Source organism: Mandrillus leucophaeus, unplaced genomic scaffold, assembly GCF_000951045.1.
Source record: "Mandrillus leucophaeus isolate KB7577 unplaced genomic scaffold, Mleu.le_1.0 Scaffold920, whole genome shotgun sequence".
Taxonomy (NCBI): domain Eukaryota; kingdom Metazoa; phylum Chordata; class Mammalia; order Primates; family Cercopithecidae; genus Mandrillus; species Mandrillus leucophaeus.
The window spans coordinates 63109-76995 of record NW_012110031.1 but is presented as its reverse complement, the minus strand read 5'-3'; the positions used below and the strand labels follow the sequence as shown (position 1 = coordinate 76995).

The 13887-nt window shown below is 49.4% G+C and overlaps 1 protein-coding gene across 1 annotated transcript in view; it reads right to left on the bottom strand.

The window, feature by feature from the left end:
• The window catches only part of GALNT18 (polypeptide N-acetylgalactosaminyltransferase 18), a 200998-nt gene that overhangs the window by 179483 nt on the left and 7628 nt on the right, over positions 1-13887 (bottom strand). Inside the window, exons 2-3 of the mRNA XM_011969938.1 lie at positions 13744-13845; positions 12913-13105 (exon numbers count right to left, since the gene is read on the bottom strand). Coding sequence (XP_011825328.1) covers positions 12913-13105; positions 13744-13845 — 295 coding nt within the window. The remainder of the gene's footprint in view (positions 1-12912; positions 13106-13743; positions 13846-13887) is intronic.

Here is a 13887-nt window from a genome sequence, read left to right as displayed (position 1 = left end):
TGAATGTTTACGGAATGAAACAAACTTAACGAGCTTGCTTATTTTATCTACGGCCTACATTTTGAGTGCCTGCCGCTGATGTCGGACTGCTCCTCTTTCTTACAAACCTCCTCCCTTGGAAGGAGAGTCAGGTCCTCCCCCCGCCAGCAGGCTCCTGTTCTCCTGTGCTCCCTCCTCCTGCAGGAATGGCCCCAATTCCTCACATTGGAAGTCTCCAGAAGTGTTCAGTTTCTTTACACTGTAATCCCTCCAGGCCAAATGCCCTGACCTCCTTAAATCCTTCTTTTCTCTTCTCTCCTGGGACTGCTGGGGCCTCCTGGCGATAGCCATGCTGCTGCTGTGGCCTCTCTCTTGGCATCAGGAGACACCTTCCCTCAGCCTTCGGTTTCTCAACACCTGACCTAAGGTGGCCCTGGGTGAGCAGAGCAGAGAGGTGAGGGGCAGGCAGGATAAGGAAGATGATGTGGGGGGATTGTTTTAGGGAAAGCGTTTGAAGGGGATGAAGTCACCCAGGTGCTGTTCCCAGCTCTGCCCCACCTTGCTGTGTGACCATGAACGAGCCACCTTCCCTCTCTGCTCTATGTCTTGGTCACAGAATAAGGAAGTGGGAGCAAAGGATCACTCAGATGGCTTCTCTCCACAAGATTGAGGCTCTTATATCTCACATGTTTTCCAGCTTCCCCTCCCTCCCGACCCGCAGATGCCACAAGAAACATCCCCTTGCTACCATCATGACTACATAGGGTGACCAACTCATCCCAGTTTGCCCAGGACCTTTCCAGTTTCAGCACTGAAAGTCCTAGGCACACCAAGTCAGGCGGTACCCCATGCCTATACCACCAGCTGTGAGGGCACAGACTGGCCTTGCTCACACCCTCCTGCCCACTGCCCCACACCATGATGCAAGCAGCAGGTCTTCCATTGGTATCTGTTGAATAAATTCCCTTTCAGATTCCCCAAAACACCTTTTCACCTCCACACTGAAGCAGAATGTACATTGCTGAAGGGTAGGGGCAAAAAGAGGGAAGAAGAAGAGCATGTCAAGAAAGACATCTACATCCTTCCTGGTCATGCCATCCTCATCACTGCAGACACTGAACTCAGGAGAAGGCTTTGCGCTGTAGTCTGAGTCACCTTGAAAAGAACATGCCTCCAACAGCTGTGTGGGAGAGGACTGCTCTGGACCCATGCCCAGCGCTTTTGCTCTAGAGTCCAGCCACTTTCTTGGCCTGGCAACCCAGCACTGACCCGGTGGACTTTGCTCCCAAATCTGCACTGCTAAGATGCCCTCCCAGAGCAGCTGGATTTTCCAGGATTGGGCCACCCACACACTCTGCCCCAGTTCTGCCACAGTTGGGACCCTCCCAGAGCCTCCCTCCCCTCTGCCCTGATGTCTGCCTCTGCACTTGCCTCTCTGCTCACCTCTGCAGGGAAGGGCTGAGGACACGGATCTCTGGGAGTCACACTCTGGGACCAGCCCTTCTGTGTTGAAGCTCCTCGAGAACTCACAACTGCACGAGACTGAGCCCATGCTCACTTTGAGAACAGGAACATTCTCCTGTAAAATTAAGCCATAAAAACCTCCCTTTTTACTTTTATTCTTGTTCAAAGCTGAGCCATTTTCCACTAGAGATAAAAAACAAGGCATTTCTGAGAGGGGAGGGATATGACTGTCTAATAAGCTGGAATTGATGGTCATGACAGACTCCGTTCTATTGAGTTCTGCACACAGAAGGAGATGCAGGGATGGGGAGCAACAACTTAGGGGGCTTCTTTGGAGATATGTATGAGGAAAATTTACACCAAGGGCTTCAGTGCTGTACGATCATGAGAGGCGGGGAAGCAGTGGAGGAATAAGTGAGGTAAAGCCCAGCTCTCGGCCACCTGATAAGACCCAGGGCAGTGGCCAGACCTCATGCGCTACAGCCGGACACCTCCATCTTGGATTGGCAGACCCTCCCCTCTTTGAGCTCAGCAAGTCTGCAAGGTCCTAGTCTATCAGAGTGAATTGTTCATAGAGACTGCTTGACCTGGGGGTGGGGGATGGGAAGAGTGAGCAGGCCCCTTCTAGAATGAAGATCAAAGTAGACTGTGAACTGGGGTCTGTCTGCCAAGACGCACTGGGAACAGCATCCAGCTATGCCAGGGTTCTGGGAGTGGAGGCCAGGCCCACCTGACAAAGCAAGTGAGACGGTGGCACTCCAGGCAGCCACTCCTCTGAGGGGATCGTCCTGGTCCTGCTTTCTCCCCAGGCTTTTCCTGGAGAGTCCCTCCCCTCTCAGCTGTAGTCAGCACACAAAGGTTCAGGCTCACTAACCCCCTGGGACGTACACCCAGGGAGAGGGTCTGGCCCCAGGATCGGCACTGTCTTCTTGGCCCTCATGGCCACCATGGCCTCACTCCAGCCTCTGTCTCCTACCTGCACCCATGGGACTAGCTTGATTCTCCTCTGGCCTTACTCAGATACATCTAGCTTCTTCCAGATCTTTCCAGATTAGATTCCCAGGCCTGTCACTTCCCAGATTGCATGACGTAATAAAACCAGAGGATGAGGGCAGTGTGATGGTTCCCACTGGCCAAGAGAAGAATCAAGACTGTCCCTCCTTCTGGCTGGTATCTGTATCCCCATAGCCTCTGAAGCTAAGAGACTGCAGGGTGTTTGCTGCCCCATACAAAATACTTGGAAATAATACTAAAAACTTCCATTTACTGTTTACCATATGGCAGAAACCATACCGAGACTTGTTCAGATGTTTTGACTATTTTCCCCATTGTATTCCTTTCCACAATCCTATATGGTAAACAGCATTATTATCCCCCATTTAACAGTTGAGGGAAATAGAGTTGAGATGGTAAGTTATCTTCCAGGGTTTAAACCTGGGCTCATTTGATTCCAGAGCTTGTCTTCATAACCCTGCTGAATGATGATTTCCATATCTTCCTTTCCATACCCACCCAGAAGTGCTGACTGTGAGACAGTGGTGTTGTGTCACTGGCAACACAGAGATCTTGAGGGAGGGGCGAAATGAAGGAGTTGTTTCCAGGCTGCCAAATGTGCATGAAGAATGGAGAGGCTGTATTCTATCTAGCAGGACGATGTGGACAAATACGATCAACACTACTGAGCCTCTGAAGCCCAACACTGTCTTCCTGTGACACTCCTGCCTCCGATATGTACAATCCCGGTGACTCCTTACACTGAGGCTGCTGTGTCTTCTGCTGTGTGGCATCTCCATTTGACTCACAATTAACAGGACCAGTGACTGATTTTCTGAGCCCCAAATAGCCATCAAAGAGCTAGCTGTGGGCCTATGAGGCAGCCTAGCACAGAAACTCTGTGTAGCTGGATCTCGTAATGTTAAAGAATGACCAGTGGTCCTGTCCAGCCTTTCTCATGGAGGGGCTGAATGTAGGAGATCCTAAGAAGGTGATAAGTGAGGCCCAGCAGAGCAGAAATGATGGATAGGAAGAAGGGCGTGTCAGTGAGTGAACCGTAGACGTGGACATGAAGTCACTGTTAGAAACACAGCAAAAGTGGGGCAAAGAGGATGCAGGCTGGAGCTGTCCAGGATGTCTTGAACCACGCTGCCTCCTCCAGAGCCTGCCTGTGTGGCTTCTGATTGTGTGATTGTGGGCCTTCAACGGCCTTCAAAAAATCCCAACCACCTGTGGTTACCTGCATAGGTTTGGTTCCTTGCTCCCTGAGAACACATACATAACCCAGTAGAGAAAGACCAATTCCCTTCCTGGGTGGACTCCAGTTCCCTGTGAGACTCTCACAGATTCTGCTTTTCCTTCATGCCGTGTACATGCTATTGCAATGTGTTTTTATATGTGATTATTTAACAAACGTCAGTGTCTCCACTAGACTATAAGCTGCACAAAGTTAGGGCCATGTCTGCCTTGCTCATCAGGGATCCCTAATACTGGGTATGAAGTTCCGCATAGAGTAGAAATTTAGAATGCACCTGGTGATGGGCTGAATGAACACATGAACATATGAACAGTAGAAAGAATTCAGGTCCATAAGGGCTCTGTGGATGGGAATTCCACCATGACCCGATGGGAATGGAATCACTGAGTCATACACTTATCCCTGCCTGACTGCAGCAAGAAGACTAGATCATCCTACAAGTCAAAGGGGTGAAGAACAGGATAATGGAGGCAAGGTGGGGATACTAAGTATATCCAGGGACTTCAGACACTTGGCAAGACACTCCATCTGGCCCAGATATGGAAGAGACAATGGACATCTGCAAACCGGGAGTTCTGCAATGCAAGAGAAATCGGGCAGGCCTGCATCTAAGAGCAGAATTTGGTGCAGGAATTGCTGATGAGTAAACTGCTAAGTACATGTGATCATCAAAACATCCAACTTTCATCCAAAGCAGAAGTTCAACCATCATCCTTTCAGGTGAGTTTACCAATTTAGAGAAAGGCTCTGCTATGTAAAATGTAGATGGAAAATAGGAAAAAAGGGAAGAGAATCATTTACAATGTAAGCAACCAACAGGAAGCAGGGATATCATTTGTCCCTAAGACATCTTAGGGATCTGTGGAATGTGGGATCCCCGGGCTGAATGAACAGCCACCCAGGGAACAAAAGCCAGCTGGCTCTGATGGAAAAGCCACATTAGGGACTCTCTATGTGGTGGGTTTGTCAGTGAGCAGGCCAGGCCCATAGCACCTATAGCTGAGGAAGGTGGGGCAGAGCAGATCTGCTGGGCCAGGGAAAGGCAGGTCCTGATAGATCCACCGGGACAGGGGAAGGTGGGTTCTAAGGAAGAATGGGGCAACTTTGCTCTCTAGCAAAGCCTGGCTCAGGGCTTGGCCTCTGACGCCCAGAACTCTGGGACTGGAGAGAAATCATTCCCCAGGGACTTCTTTGTAACCTGTCCTGCAGTGCCTGTCTGGTCCTGCTCTCATCTGCTGCCAGGGCAGTGTCCTGTCCCATGTGCTCTATGTCCACATAGCAGTCCTTCAGGTTATAAAAGTCATGATCATGTTGACTCAAGTCTTCTCTTTTACAAATCAGAGACCCAGATAATAAAAGTGACTAAAAGTTAAGTAGCAGTTCCTATGTGTCAGGAAGTGGCCCATGAGCTCTACATACATTACACAAACTTTGCAGTACCATCCGTAACTTACAGATAGGAAAACCAAGGCACAGAGAGGCTAAGCAGCTTGTTACTCAGCTTATAAATGAGAGACTGGCCTCGGAAAGCAGGGAACCAGGTTTTAACTACTACTCTATAATCTAAACAGAAATCTCACCTGTTTGTCATGCTACCCAATTTCTCCTCTGGGTTGTCCTCCTGTAAATACTTCACTTTCTCAGTATCTCTTAAAATCCAGTTCTGCAGTTGTGATCTGAGCAGCAGAGTAGAACAAAGTTATCACCTCCCTCTTTTAAAACATTATACTTCTATTAGTATAGCTCAAGATTATATTTCTTTTAAGAATAACATCAAAGTCTTGGCCCATGATGAAATTAACATTAAGAAGAACCAGAAGTATTTTCCCAAAGCGCTTTAGTTAAAGAGTGTTTTCCCCTAACTGTGTTTGTACAGTTAGCATGTTCAACCCAGTAGCAAAATCGTGATTAAGAATGTTTACTTTAACCCTTTGTCCTTAAGCTGCCTTCATGGAGAACACATTGTTCATAGGACTCTGGGTCTCCTCCATAAAGACAAGATCCCAAACTAGAAAAGCTCACCTGGGCAGGGCTGGGCAGGGCAAGGTGATAAAGTAGTGTCCTGGAATCATCAGACCTGTATAAAAATACTGGCTCTGCCACATAGCACCCGTGAGAATTTGAACAAGTTTCCTAACCTTGTGAATGTTCAGTATTCCCTTTATAAAATCGGAATAATAATAACAACCCCAGAGGCACGTGAGGATGAAGTTAAATAGGAAAGTGGATGTTAAGCGTTTGCACAGAACCTGGCACCCAGGAAGTGAGCAGGTGACGGCTTGTGAGTCATTCGCTCATGCGCAGCAACTCTGGGACGGTCCAGCACTCACAGCCTACCTGCTCCTGCTGGAGCTATCTCCCTCCTCCCCCAGGACCAGCTACAGAATTTGTGGGGCCTAGTGCAAAAGGAAAACGCAGCGCCCCTGTTTTAAAATTGTTGTTATGAACTTTAATATAGCGACAGCATTAACCAGTCACAGAGCCGTTCTGGCTCTAGGATCCGGCTGCGTACTGTCCTGGTTTCCTAATACTAATGCTGTCGCTGTAACAAATGATTACAAACATGGTGGCTTACAACAACCCAAATTTATCATCTCATAGTGCTGGAGGTCAGAAGTCCAACACAGGTCTTGCTGGGCTGGAATTGGGGTGTGCAGCACTGCATTCCTTTCTGGAGGCTCTTGGGAAGACCCATTTTCGTGCTTTTTCCAGCAACTCAAGGCTGCTCACATTCCTTCCCTTGTGACTCTCTCCCATCTTCAAAGCCATCAGTGGCCACTCAAGTCTCTCAAATTGCCAGTTCTTGTTGATATTTTGCCTACCTCTTCCACTTTTAAGTGCCCTTGTGTTTAGACTGGACCCAGACAATGAATCCAGGAAAACCTCCTCAGTTTAAAGCCATCTGATCAGCTACCTTCCTTCCATCTGCAACCATAATTCCCCCGTGCCGTGTAACATTACATACTCACAGGTGTGGGGGATTAGGATGTGGACCTCTCTGGGAGGCCATTATTCTGCCTACCCATGAAGCCAGGACCCCCAAAGTTCAAAGATCCCAGATGTCTCCCTAGAGTCTGGACTGTTAAAACAACCTTGCCCACCGAACACTCACAGCCCCATGAGATGGTCCCTAACCTGCTCCCAGACAGACCAGTGCCCCCGACTCTGGGCTGTATTCTCTCTTTGCTACAGTCCTGTGCTGCTCCTTATCACTTTGATGCTCACAAAGGATTATCTCCAGCTCTAGACCCAGGGCTCTTTTGTGAGCCTGTGTGTGGATCTGTCCCAGTTGCCCCCATCTAGGGCTGCAGAACATATTCTGACCCCCTTTGCCAACCCCTCATGTCCTAACCCCAAGCCCTAACCCACCTGTCAAACCCAAGAGCAAGTGTATCCTAACCCCTGGGAGGGAGGGACATGGGCCTCAGGGGACACTGGTGAGAAGGGCAAAATCATTATTGATAAGGCTCAGGAGCCTCTGAAGATCTGCTGGCAAGAGGCAGGAGGCAGTGCCTGCCAGAGTCTTTGCCCTGAGCTGCCTTGGAGGGCGGCCATAGTTGCCATGGAAACACAACCCTGGAGCTTGAGACCGGAGCCCCCGCTTCTCCTACCCACACCCATGATCCCTTAGACTTTCCTGTGCCCCTTGTTTGGAAACAGCCACTTCTTGGAGAAAAGAATGTGACATGAGTCTGAGGCCAAAGCTGCAGAACTGGAGAGCACGCATGTGCCACCTGCCTGGCCTGGCTGCCACCTTTCCGAACCATCTCACACTAGCTAGCTCACTTCCACCCTGCACCATCCTCCTTCTCCACAACTCACACCCATCTTCTCAGTGACCTCCCAAAAGATGTCCCCTCCTCCTACCTCTCCACCCCTTGGGCAAAGGACTTCTTCAGTCATTTTCTCACATCTCCATTTTTCAAAAAGGAATGATGTTTCACTTACACACAGTAAAATGCACAGAGCTTCAGTGTATAGTTCAATGAGTTTTGACATGTGTACGCCTCTGTAGTCCACACCCTAATTGAAACTTGATGTTTCCTTTTTCTCTTCCTGCCCCTCCTAGATTATTTTGGAGCCTACCAATAAGGAGAAAGAGGGTGGACACCGAGAGGCAGGAGGAAGCACACAGAGAGAGCCACAGGACATCTGGAGCCTGCAACTGGGGCTATGAGGGATGGAGCTGGGTCCAGCCAGGCTGGGATGAAGCCTTTCTGCCCTTCAACCCTGAGACTAGGTATCTTCCCAGACCAGGAAGGAAGCAAGTGAACCCCTACCCAGCCCTGGCCAAGACCCCCCATGGATGAGGTCCGGGAGGCTTCACCAGAGGAGTCTGAAGTGTCCTGCTTCCCCCAGGTCTTCCCACCTGGATGGCTGAGGGGTCTGCTCTACTGCTGCTGCAACACCACAAGGAGGATGAATGGCATTTTGATTTCTCCAGGAGCCAAGGGGCCTGGATCCTTGAGGAAGTTTGTCCCCTCTTTGTGTAGATGAGGTTGGAAAAACTGGTGTACTTCCTATGCCTGTTACATATTCATAGGTGTGGGGGATTAGGATGTGGACATCTTTGGGATGCCATTATTCTGCCTATCCATGAAGCCAGGAACCCCCAAAGTTCAAAGATCCCAGATGTCTCTCTAGAGTCTGGACTGTTAAAACAACTCTCCCCAGGGGAATGGGTACAGGGAGGTGCCTTGCAGATGCCACCCTCCAGGCCCTGCCTCCTTGACACAGAGGCACCAGAGGGACAGGGCTTCTGTGGCCATCACGTCCAGGCCCCTGCCTTACTAAAAGCCTGCGAGGACAAGTCCTCCCTGCCATGGAGCCTGGGAAATGGTCAGCAGACTTTGTGACTACCTCGCCCTCCCACCACCTCTGTCTGGGTTCCCATCTCAGTGTAAACTCCAGGAGATATCCGTCTGGTGCTTTGTTGAGTGTCTGGCACACAATGCGTGCTCAGTAAATGTTGGCTGGATGAAAAAATAAATGGGCCTAGCAACTGGCTGGACTGATGTTTTTCCTTCTAGTTGTGTCCTGTCTTGTGTATAAGGCACTGAGCACAGTGTGGTCCTATCTAAGCCACATGACAAGCTGGGTCAGATTACATCTTTCAGCACCAAGAATAAAAGGAGACAAAGTAAGTGACTAGCTAGAGGTGAGAGAAAGGAGGGTGGGCAGGATTCTGAGCACTCACTTTCTGATCTAGGAAGGAAGCCAAGAATAACATCAGGGTTAGAATTTGGAAGAGTAGAGCCAAGAACACCAAGAGCAAAGTACACAACACAAGCAGCAGGGACAGAAGTCTCGAAGAGCAAACCAGAATTCACAAGAGGCACAGGGACTCCGGCTATGGCAAGAGCCACACAGCATGAATCTTTCAGAGACTGCAGTGACTGTGGGCTTCCTCTCCACATGCTGACCCACCCTCTCAGTCCAAATCCCAACATTAGCCAGAGCCCAGGCATCATCCTAAGCCTTGGCAACAAGCCTTGGTTTCATGTTCACTAAAACAGTTTTTTCCAACATGTAGACGCCAACCTTCCTTCTTCCAAAATTGATCAGTAAATGCTCACTGCTATATTGCTGAAGTGGGCCTGCCGCTCCCATTAGAGTGACACAAATGGACGCCTCAAGGCAGTGTAGGACAGTGGTTACATGCACAAATTCCATTGCCAGACCACCTGCCCCAGCTCCACCACTAGTGACCTTGGGCAGGAGATATCATCTCCCCATGCCTCAGTTTCCTCTTCTGTAAGATGGAGGCTAATCATAGGACCTACCTCAGAAGGTTTTACTGTGAAGACTCAAGGAGTTCTTATAAATTAAGTGACAAACATATGCCTGAAAACATGGCTCATCCTATATAAATGTTTGCCAGTGTCGTTTGAAATAGGATAAGAGTAAAATTTTGAAAAGATGTTTCCAAAATGAATTAAGCAGGATGAGCCAAGCAATGGCCTTGTTACAAGGCAGGGATGTTTTTATGGAAATTAACAGACAAAGGGAGGCACTGTTTTACCTAAGCACATACTTGTTTTGTGTGGTTCACCAACAGCTCTCCAATCTTAGGCATGCGTCTGGCACGTGAGCTGAAATAGAGCTAGACAGAGCCTTCCAAGTACATGTGCAAAGAGAACCCTCCGTTGTTAAAGCCACTTTCACAGAGCCCTCCCTGAGGAGCGAGGAGGCTCTGCTCTGCCTTTTATCAGAGATTATGTTTTTCTCTCTAGAAAAAGGGGCTGACAGAAGTTGCTTGGTGCCACGGGGGAGGTGTGGAAGCTCCACAGACTGTAAAGTTCTGTGCAGAGGGAAGGTCTTTCTATAAGGACGATTGCTCCTCTCCAGCAGCTCAGGAGAAAACTGCAGAATTCTGCCCACCTAAAGTCCTTCAAAGTTCCTCCCTCTCTCAGGCAAATTCCTCCCACAGGTGAGAGTGGGTGGGGCACTTCTCTCAGTCAAAGATGAAGGGCTCCCACCTGGGCTCTTACTGTGCACAATGCTGCATTGTGCACAGTCAAAATAAACAGTGGTAGGCCGATGTCAAAGCCACGATCCGGCATCTGAGACATGGGTTCAAGGCTCAGCTCGGCTGCTTATCTTACTGTGTGACCTCAGACAACACTCTTTCTGCTCTTCTGTTTTCCTCAACTCAAATGGGAAGAATCTACCATTGCCTGGTGTACCTTCACTGCAGTGTTGATGTGGTCCAAATGGGAAGGTACTATTGGCACGTCCAGCACTGTGTGAATCCCAGTTGTTGTTACAACCAGGTTACAATCTGTAAAATCTACCCTTTCCTTGGCTTCCTTTTCATTTTCCCTTTGATTTTGAACAAATATGTATTGAGCTGTGCCTGTGTTTTGTATCAGATTGACTGAAAAGTCCATGGCTCTTCTTCTGGCCGAGGTCATGGCCAAGTCCCCTGCAGGAACTAGAGGGCCCTATTTCTGATTACTCCTTCTCCAGAGCCCCTATGTGTTCCCCCCATCAGACCAGTTCCTCTCCAGCCCCAGGAGTGGTCTCTGCAGCTCCTCTGTGGACTGAGGCCCTATGGCACTTAGCTGAGGTCACCTTCAGGATATTTCCAAAATCCAACCCCATCTCAGCACCTCCTCTGCTGCCATCATGGTCCAAGCCACCACCGCCTCTCACCTGGAAGCCTCCTAACTGGTCTCCATGCTCCCAGCCTTGCCCCTTCAGTCTGTTTTCAGCATAGCAGCCAGAGGCACCTTTGCAAGTGACAATCAGAGCATATTGCTAATCTGCTCAAGCCCTTCCCATGGATCTCTGTCTCATAGAGTAAATGCCACACTCCTTGCAAAAGCCTATGAAGCCCTTCTCCTGGGATTCACCTTGACTGCACATCGGAATCACCCAGGAGCTCTAAACAATACTGAAGCTGAGTGCCCCCCCAGAAACACTTATCTAATTGGTCTGGGGTGTGGCCTTCACATCAGGATTATTTTTTAAGGTTCTCCTGATGTGTAGAATGTGCAGCAAGGTTGAGAACCTTTGCCCTAATGATCTGCTTCCTGTTGCTCTTCTGGCCTCATCTCCATCTACTGCCCCCTTGCACACCTCGTTCCAGCCACAGGGGCCTCCTTCCTCTTCTTCAAACACGACATGGCATGCATGCTTCTGCCTCAGGGCCTTTGTACTTGCCACTTCCTCTGCCTGAAAGGTACTCCCCTCATCCTCCAACAGTACCCCCATGGCTTGCTTCCTCTTCTCCTCCAGGTCTTTGCTCAAATGTCACCTCTTAGTGAGGTCTTCCCTGACCACCCAGGAAAAATTGCAACTCCCCACTCTTGTCCCAGGTGTCTCTCTCCGACTTTATATTTCTCCACAGTACTCACCACCATCTAACATACTACATATTTGACTTCTTTGTTTTGTTTACTCTCTGTCTCCACCCAACTAGAATGCCAGCTCTGTGAAGCAGGGGTTTCTGTATGCTTTGTTCACTGCTTTGTCCCTTGTGTTAGTCCATTCTCATGCTGCTATGAAGAAATACCTCTGACTGGGTCATTTATAAAGGAAAGAGTTTCAATTGACTCACAGTTCCACAGGTCTGGGAGGCCTCAGGAAACTTACAATCATGGTGGAAGGCACCTCTTCACAGGATGGCAGGAGAGAGAATGAGAGCCAGCAGGGAAAATGCCAGATGCTTATAAAACCAACAGATCTCACGAGAACTTACTCACTATCACAGGAACAGTATGGGGGAAACTACCCCCATGATTCAGTTACCTCCTACTTGGTCCCTCCCACAACATGTGGGGATTATGGGAACCACAATCCAAGATGAGATTTGGGTAGAGACACAGCCAAACCGTATCATCCCTGTACCTAGATTATGCTGGCACAGAAGTGCTTAATAAATGACCTGCAAGTGAAAGCATATTCTTCCCTCCCTTTGGACATCCTCAGCTGCTCTTTCATCCTAGCCCAGTCCAGTTCTCTCTGAGCCACAACCAACCATACCCAAGTATACAGTATGTAGCAGGTGTTCAATGAATATCTGTGGAGCTGAACTGGATCTTCTCCCTAAAAGAACACAGTCTGCAAACCCAGCAGCAAGACCTTTCTCTAAGACTCCAGATATAAGCTCACCATGGTTTGCAGCTTCAAAAAATAAAATGTAAAAATGAGGAGAAAGAGGGGGAAACACTGTGGGGGGAGCTCACAAAAATTAATGAGATTTTCTCAGCTGAGGTACGTGCCCATATTTTTAATAATTGGGAGTAATAAGAATTCTCACTGAACCTTAAAGGAACATCCTTCTGTAACAAAGAGAGAAGTCAAGACAGACTTGTCTGTTAGATGTAACAACTTGTTAGCCCCGCAAGACGGATGTACTTTAAAAACTAATTTACAGAAAAAAGATTATTCATAAAAATGCAACTAATTGGGTTAAAATGACATATTAACAGGAATGTGAGATGACTGTAGTGCCCTTAAGGAGTAAATTAAGTTGTTAATCCTCAAAATCTCTACTGGAAGAAAGCTTTGCCCCTACTCAGCTAATGGAGAAACTGAGGCTGAGGGAAGAGGAGAGTGACTTGCCTAATGCAAGCCAAGGGGACAGGCCCTGGCTGAAGCAGGAAAGGGACCCAGGAATCCAGGCGCCCAGTCCTGGCTCTGTTCCTAGCACTCTGGGGACCCCATCTCCCCACAGGCAGGTCAACAAGGTCCCGGTCACTGACTCTGCTCACCCACTGGGTCTGAGGTCAGGCAGGGGTCGGTCCAGGGGCAGGCGGTCGCTGAGGTAGGCATTGTAGCCGTAGTACTGGAACTGCTTCAGGGCCACGCGCCGGCCTTCGGGGCTGAGCTCCTGGCCCCAGTGTGCAAACAGAGAGGAGTCTGTGAAGGGCTCGGCCTCTGCCTCCTCAGGCTTGGCAGGAGCCTCTGGAGAAAGAAGGAACAGGACACAGTGGGTCAGAGTGCACCCCTGCATGTGCCATGACAATCCCTTTCCCTTCCTCACAAACAGCCTTTGGTAAAACAATCTTAGCCCCTTTTTTCAGGGGTCGGGGCTGACTTGGGTTTTCACGCTTTCCAAAGACCCATTCATCCATGAATCCATGCATTCATCTAACCCACAACCACCAGGCACAGGAGATCGAGAAATACACCTGACAAGGTCTGCTGAGAAGCTAATGGATGTGACCCTGATGCCCCATGGCTTCAAGTCAGAACCCCCTTTTTCCCCAGTCTGCCTCCCTGCCAGAGATGCTGGCCCCAGCCCTCAAACTGGGCATCTGCTTCACTGTCCCTAGCTTATACCCCCATTTCCTGCAATTCCTGAGCCCACCCCACATTGAGGCACCCAAGCTGGGAGTCTACTCCTCCACCCAGTTCTTGCCAGCCCTTCTCCCTCTCTCTTCACTGTCTGGTCCTACAGTGAGTTGCCTGGTGCACCACGTGACATTCGCCTGACTGTCAGCACCCCAGCCAGACTGCCTCCTGCTGCTTCTAGACACTGCCCACCAGAATAGCGGATCCATGACACAGGTGACAGTCAAGCCACACCCAGCCTGCCCTACGCTCTGGGCCCTGCTCATGGGAGCCCTGGTGGACTTGGTGGAGGCAGCTCAAGGCCAGCGCGTGGTTTCCCAGGAACGTCCCAGAAAAATGGAGGGGCATCACTAACGGTAAGAGCAGAGACTTTGAAGTCACACCGTCATGGA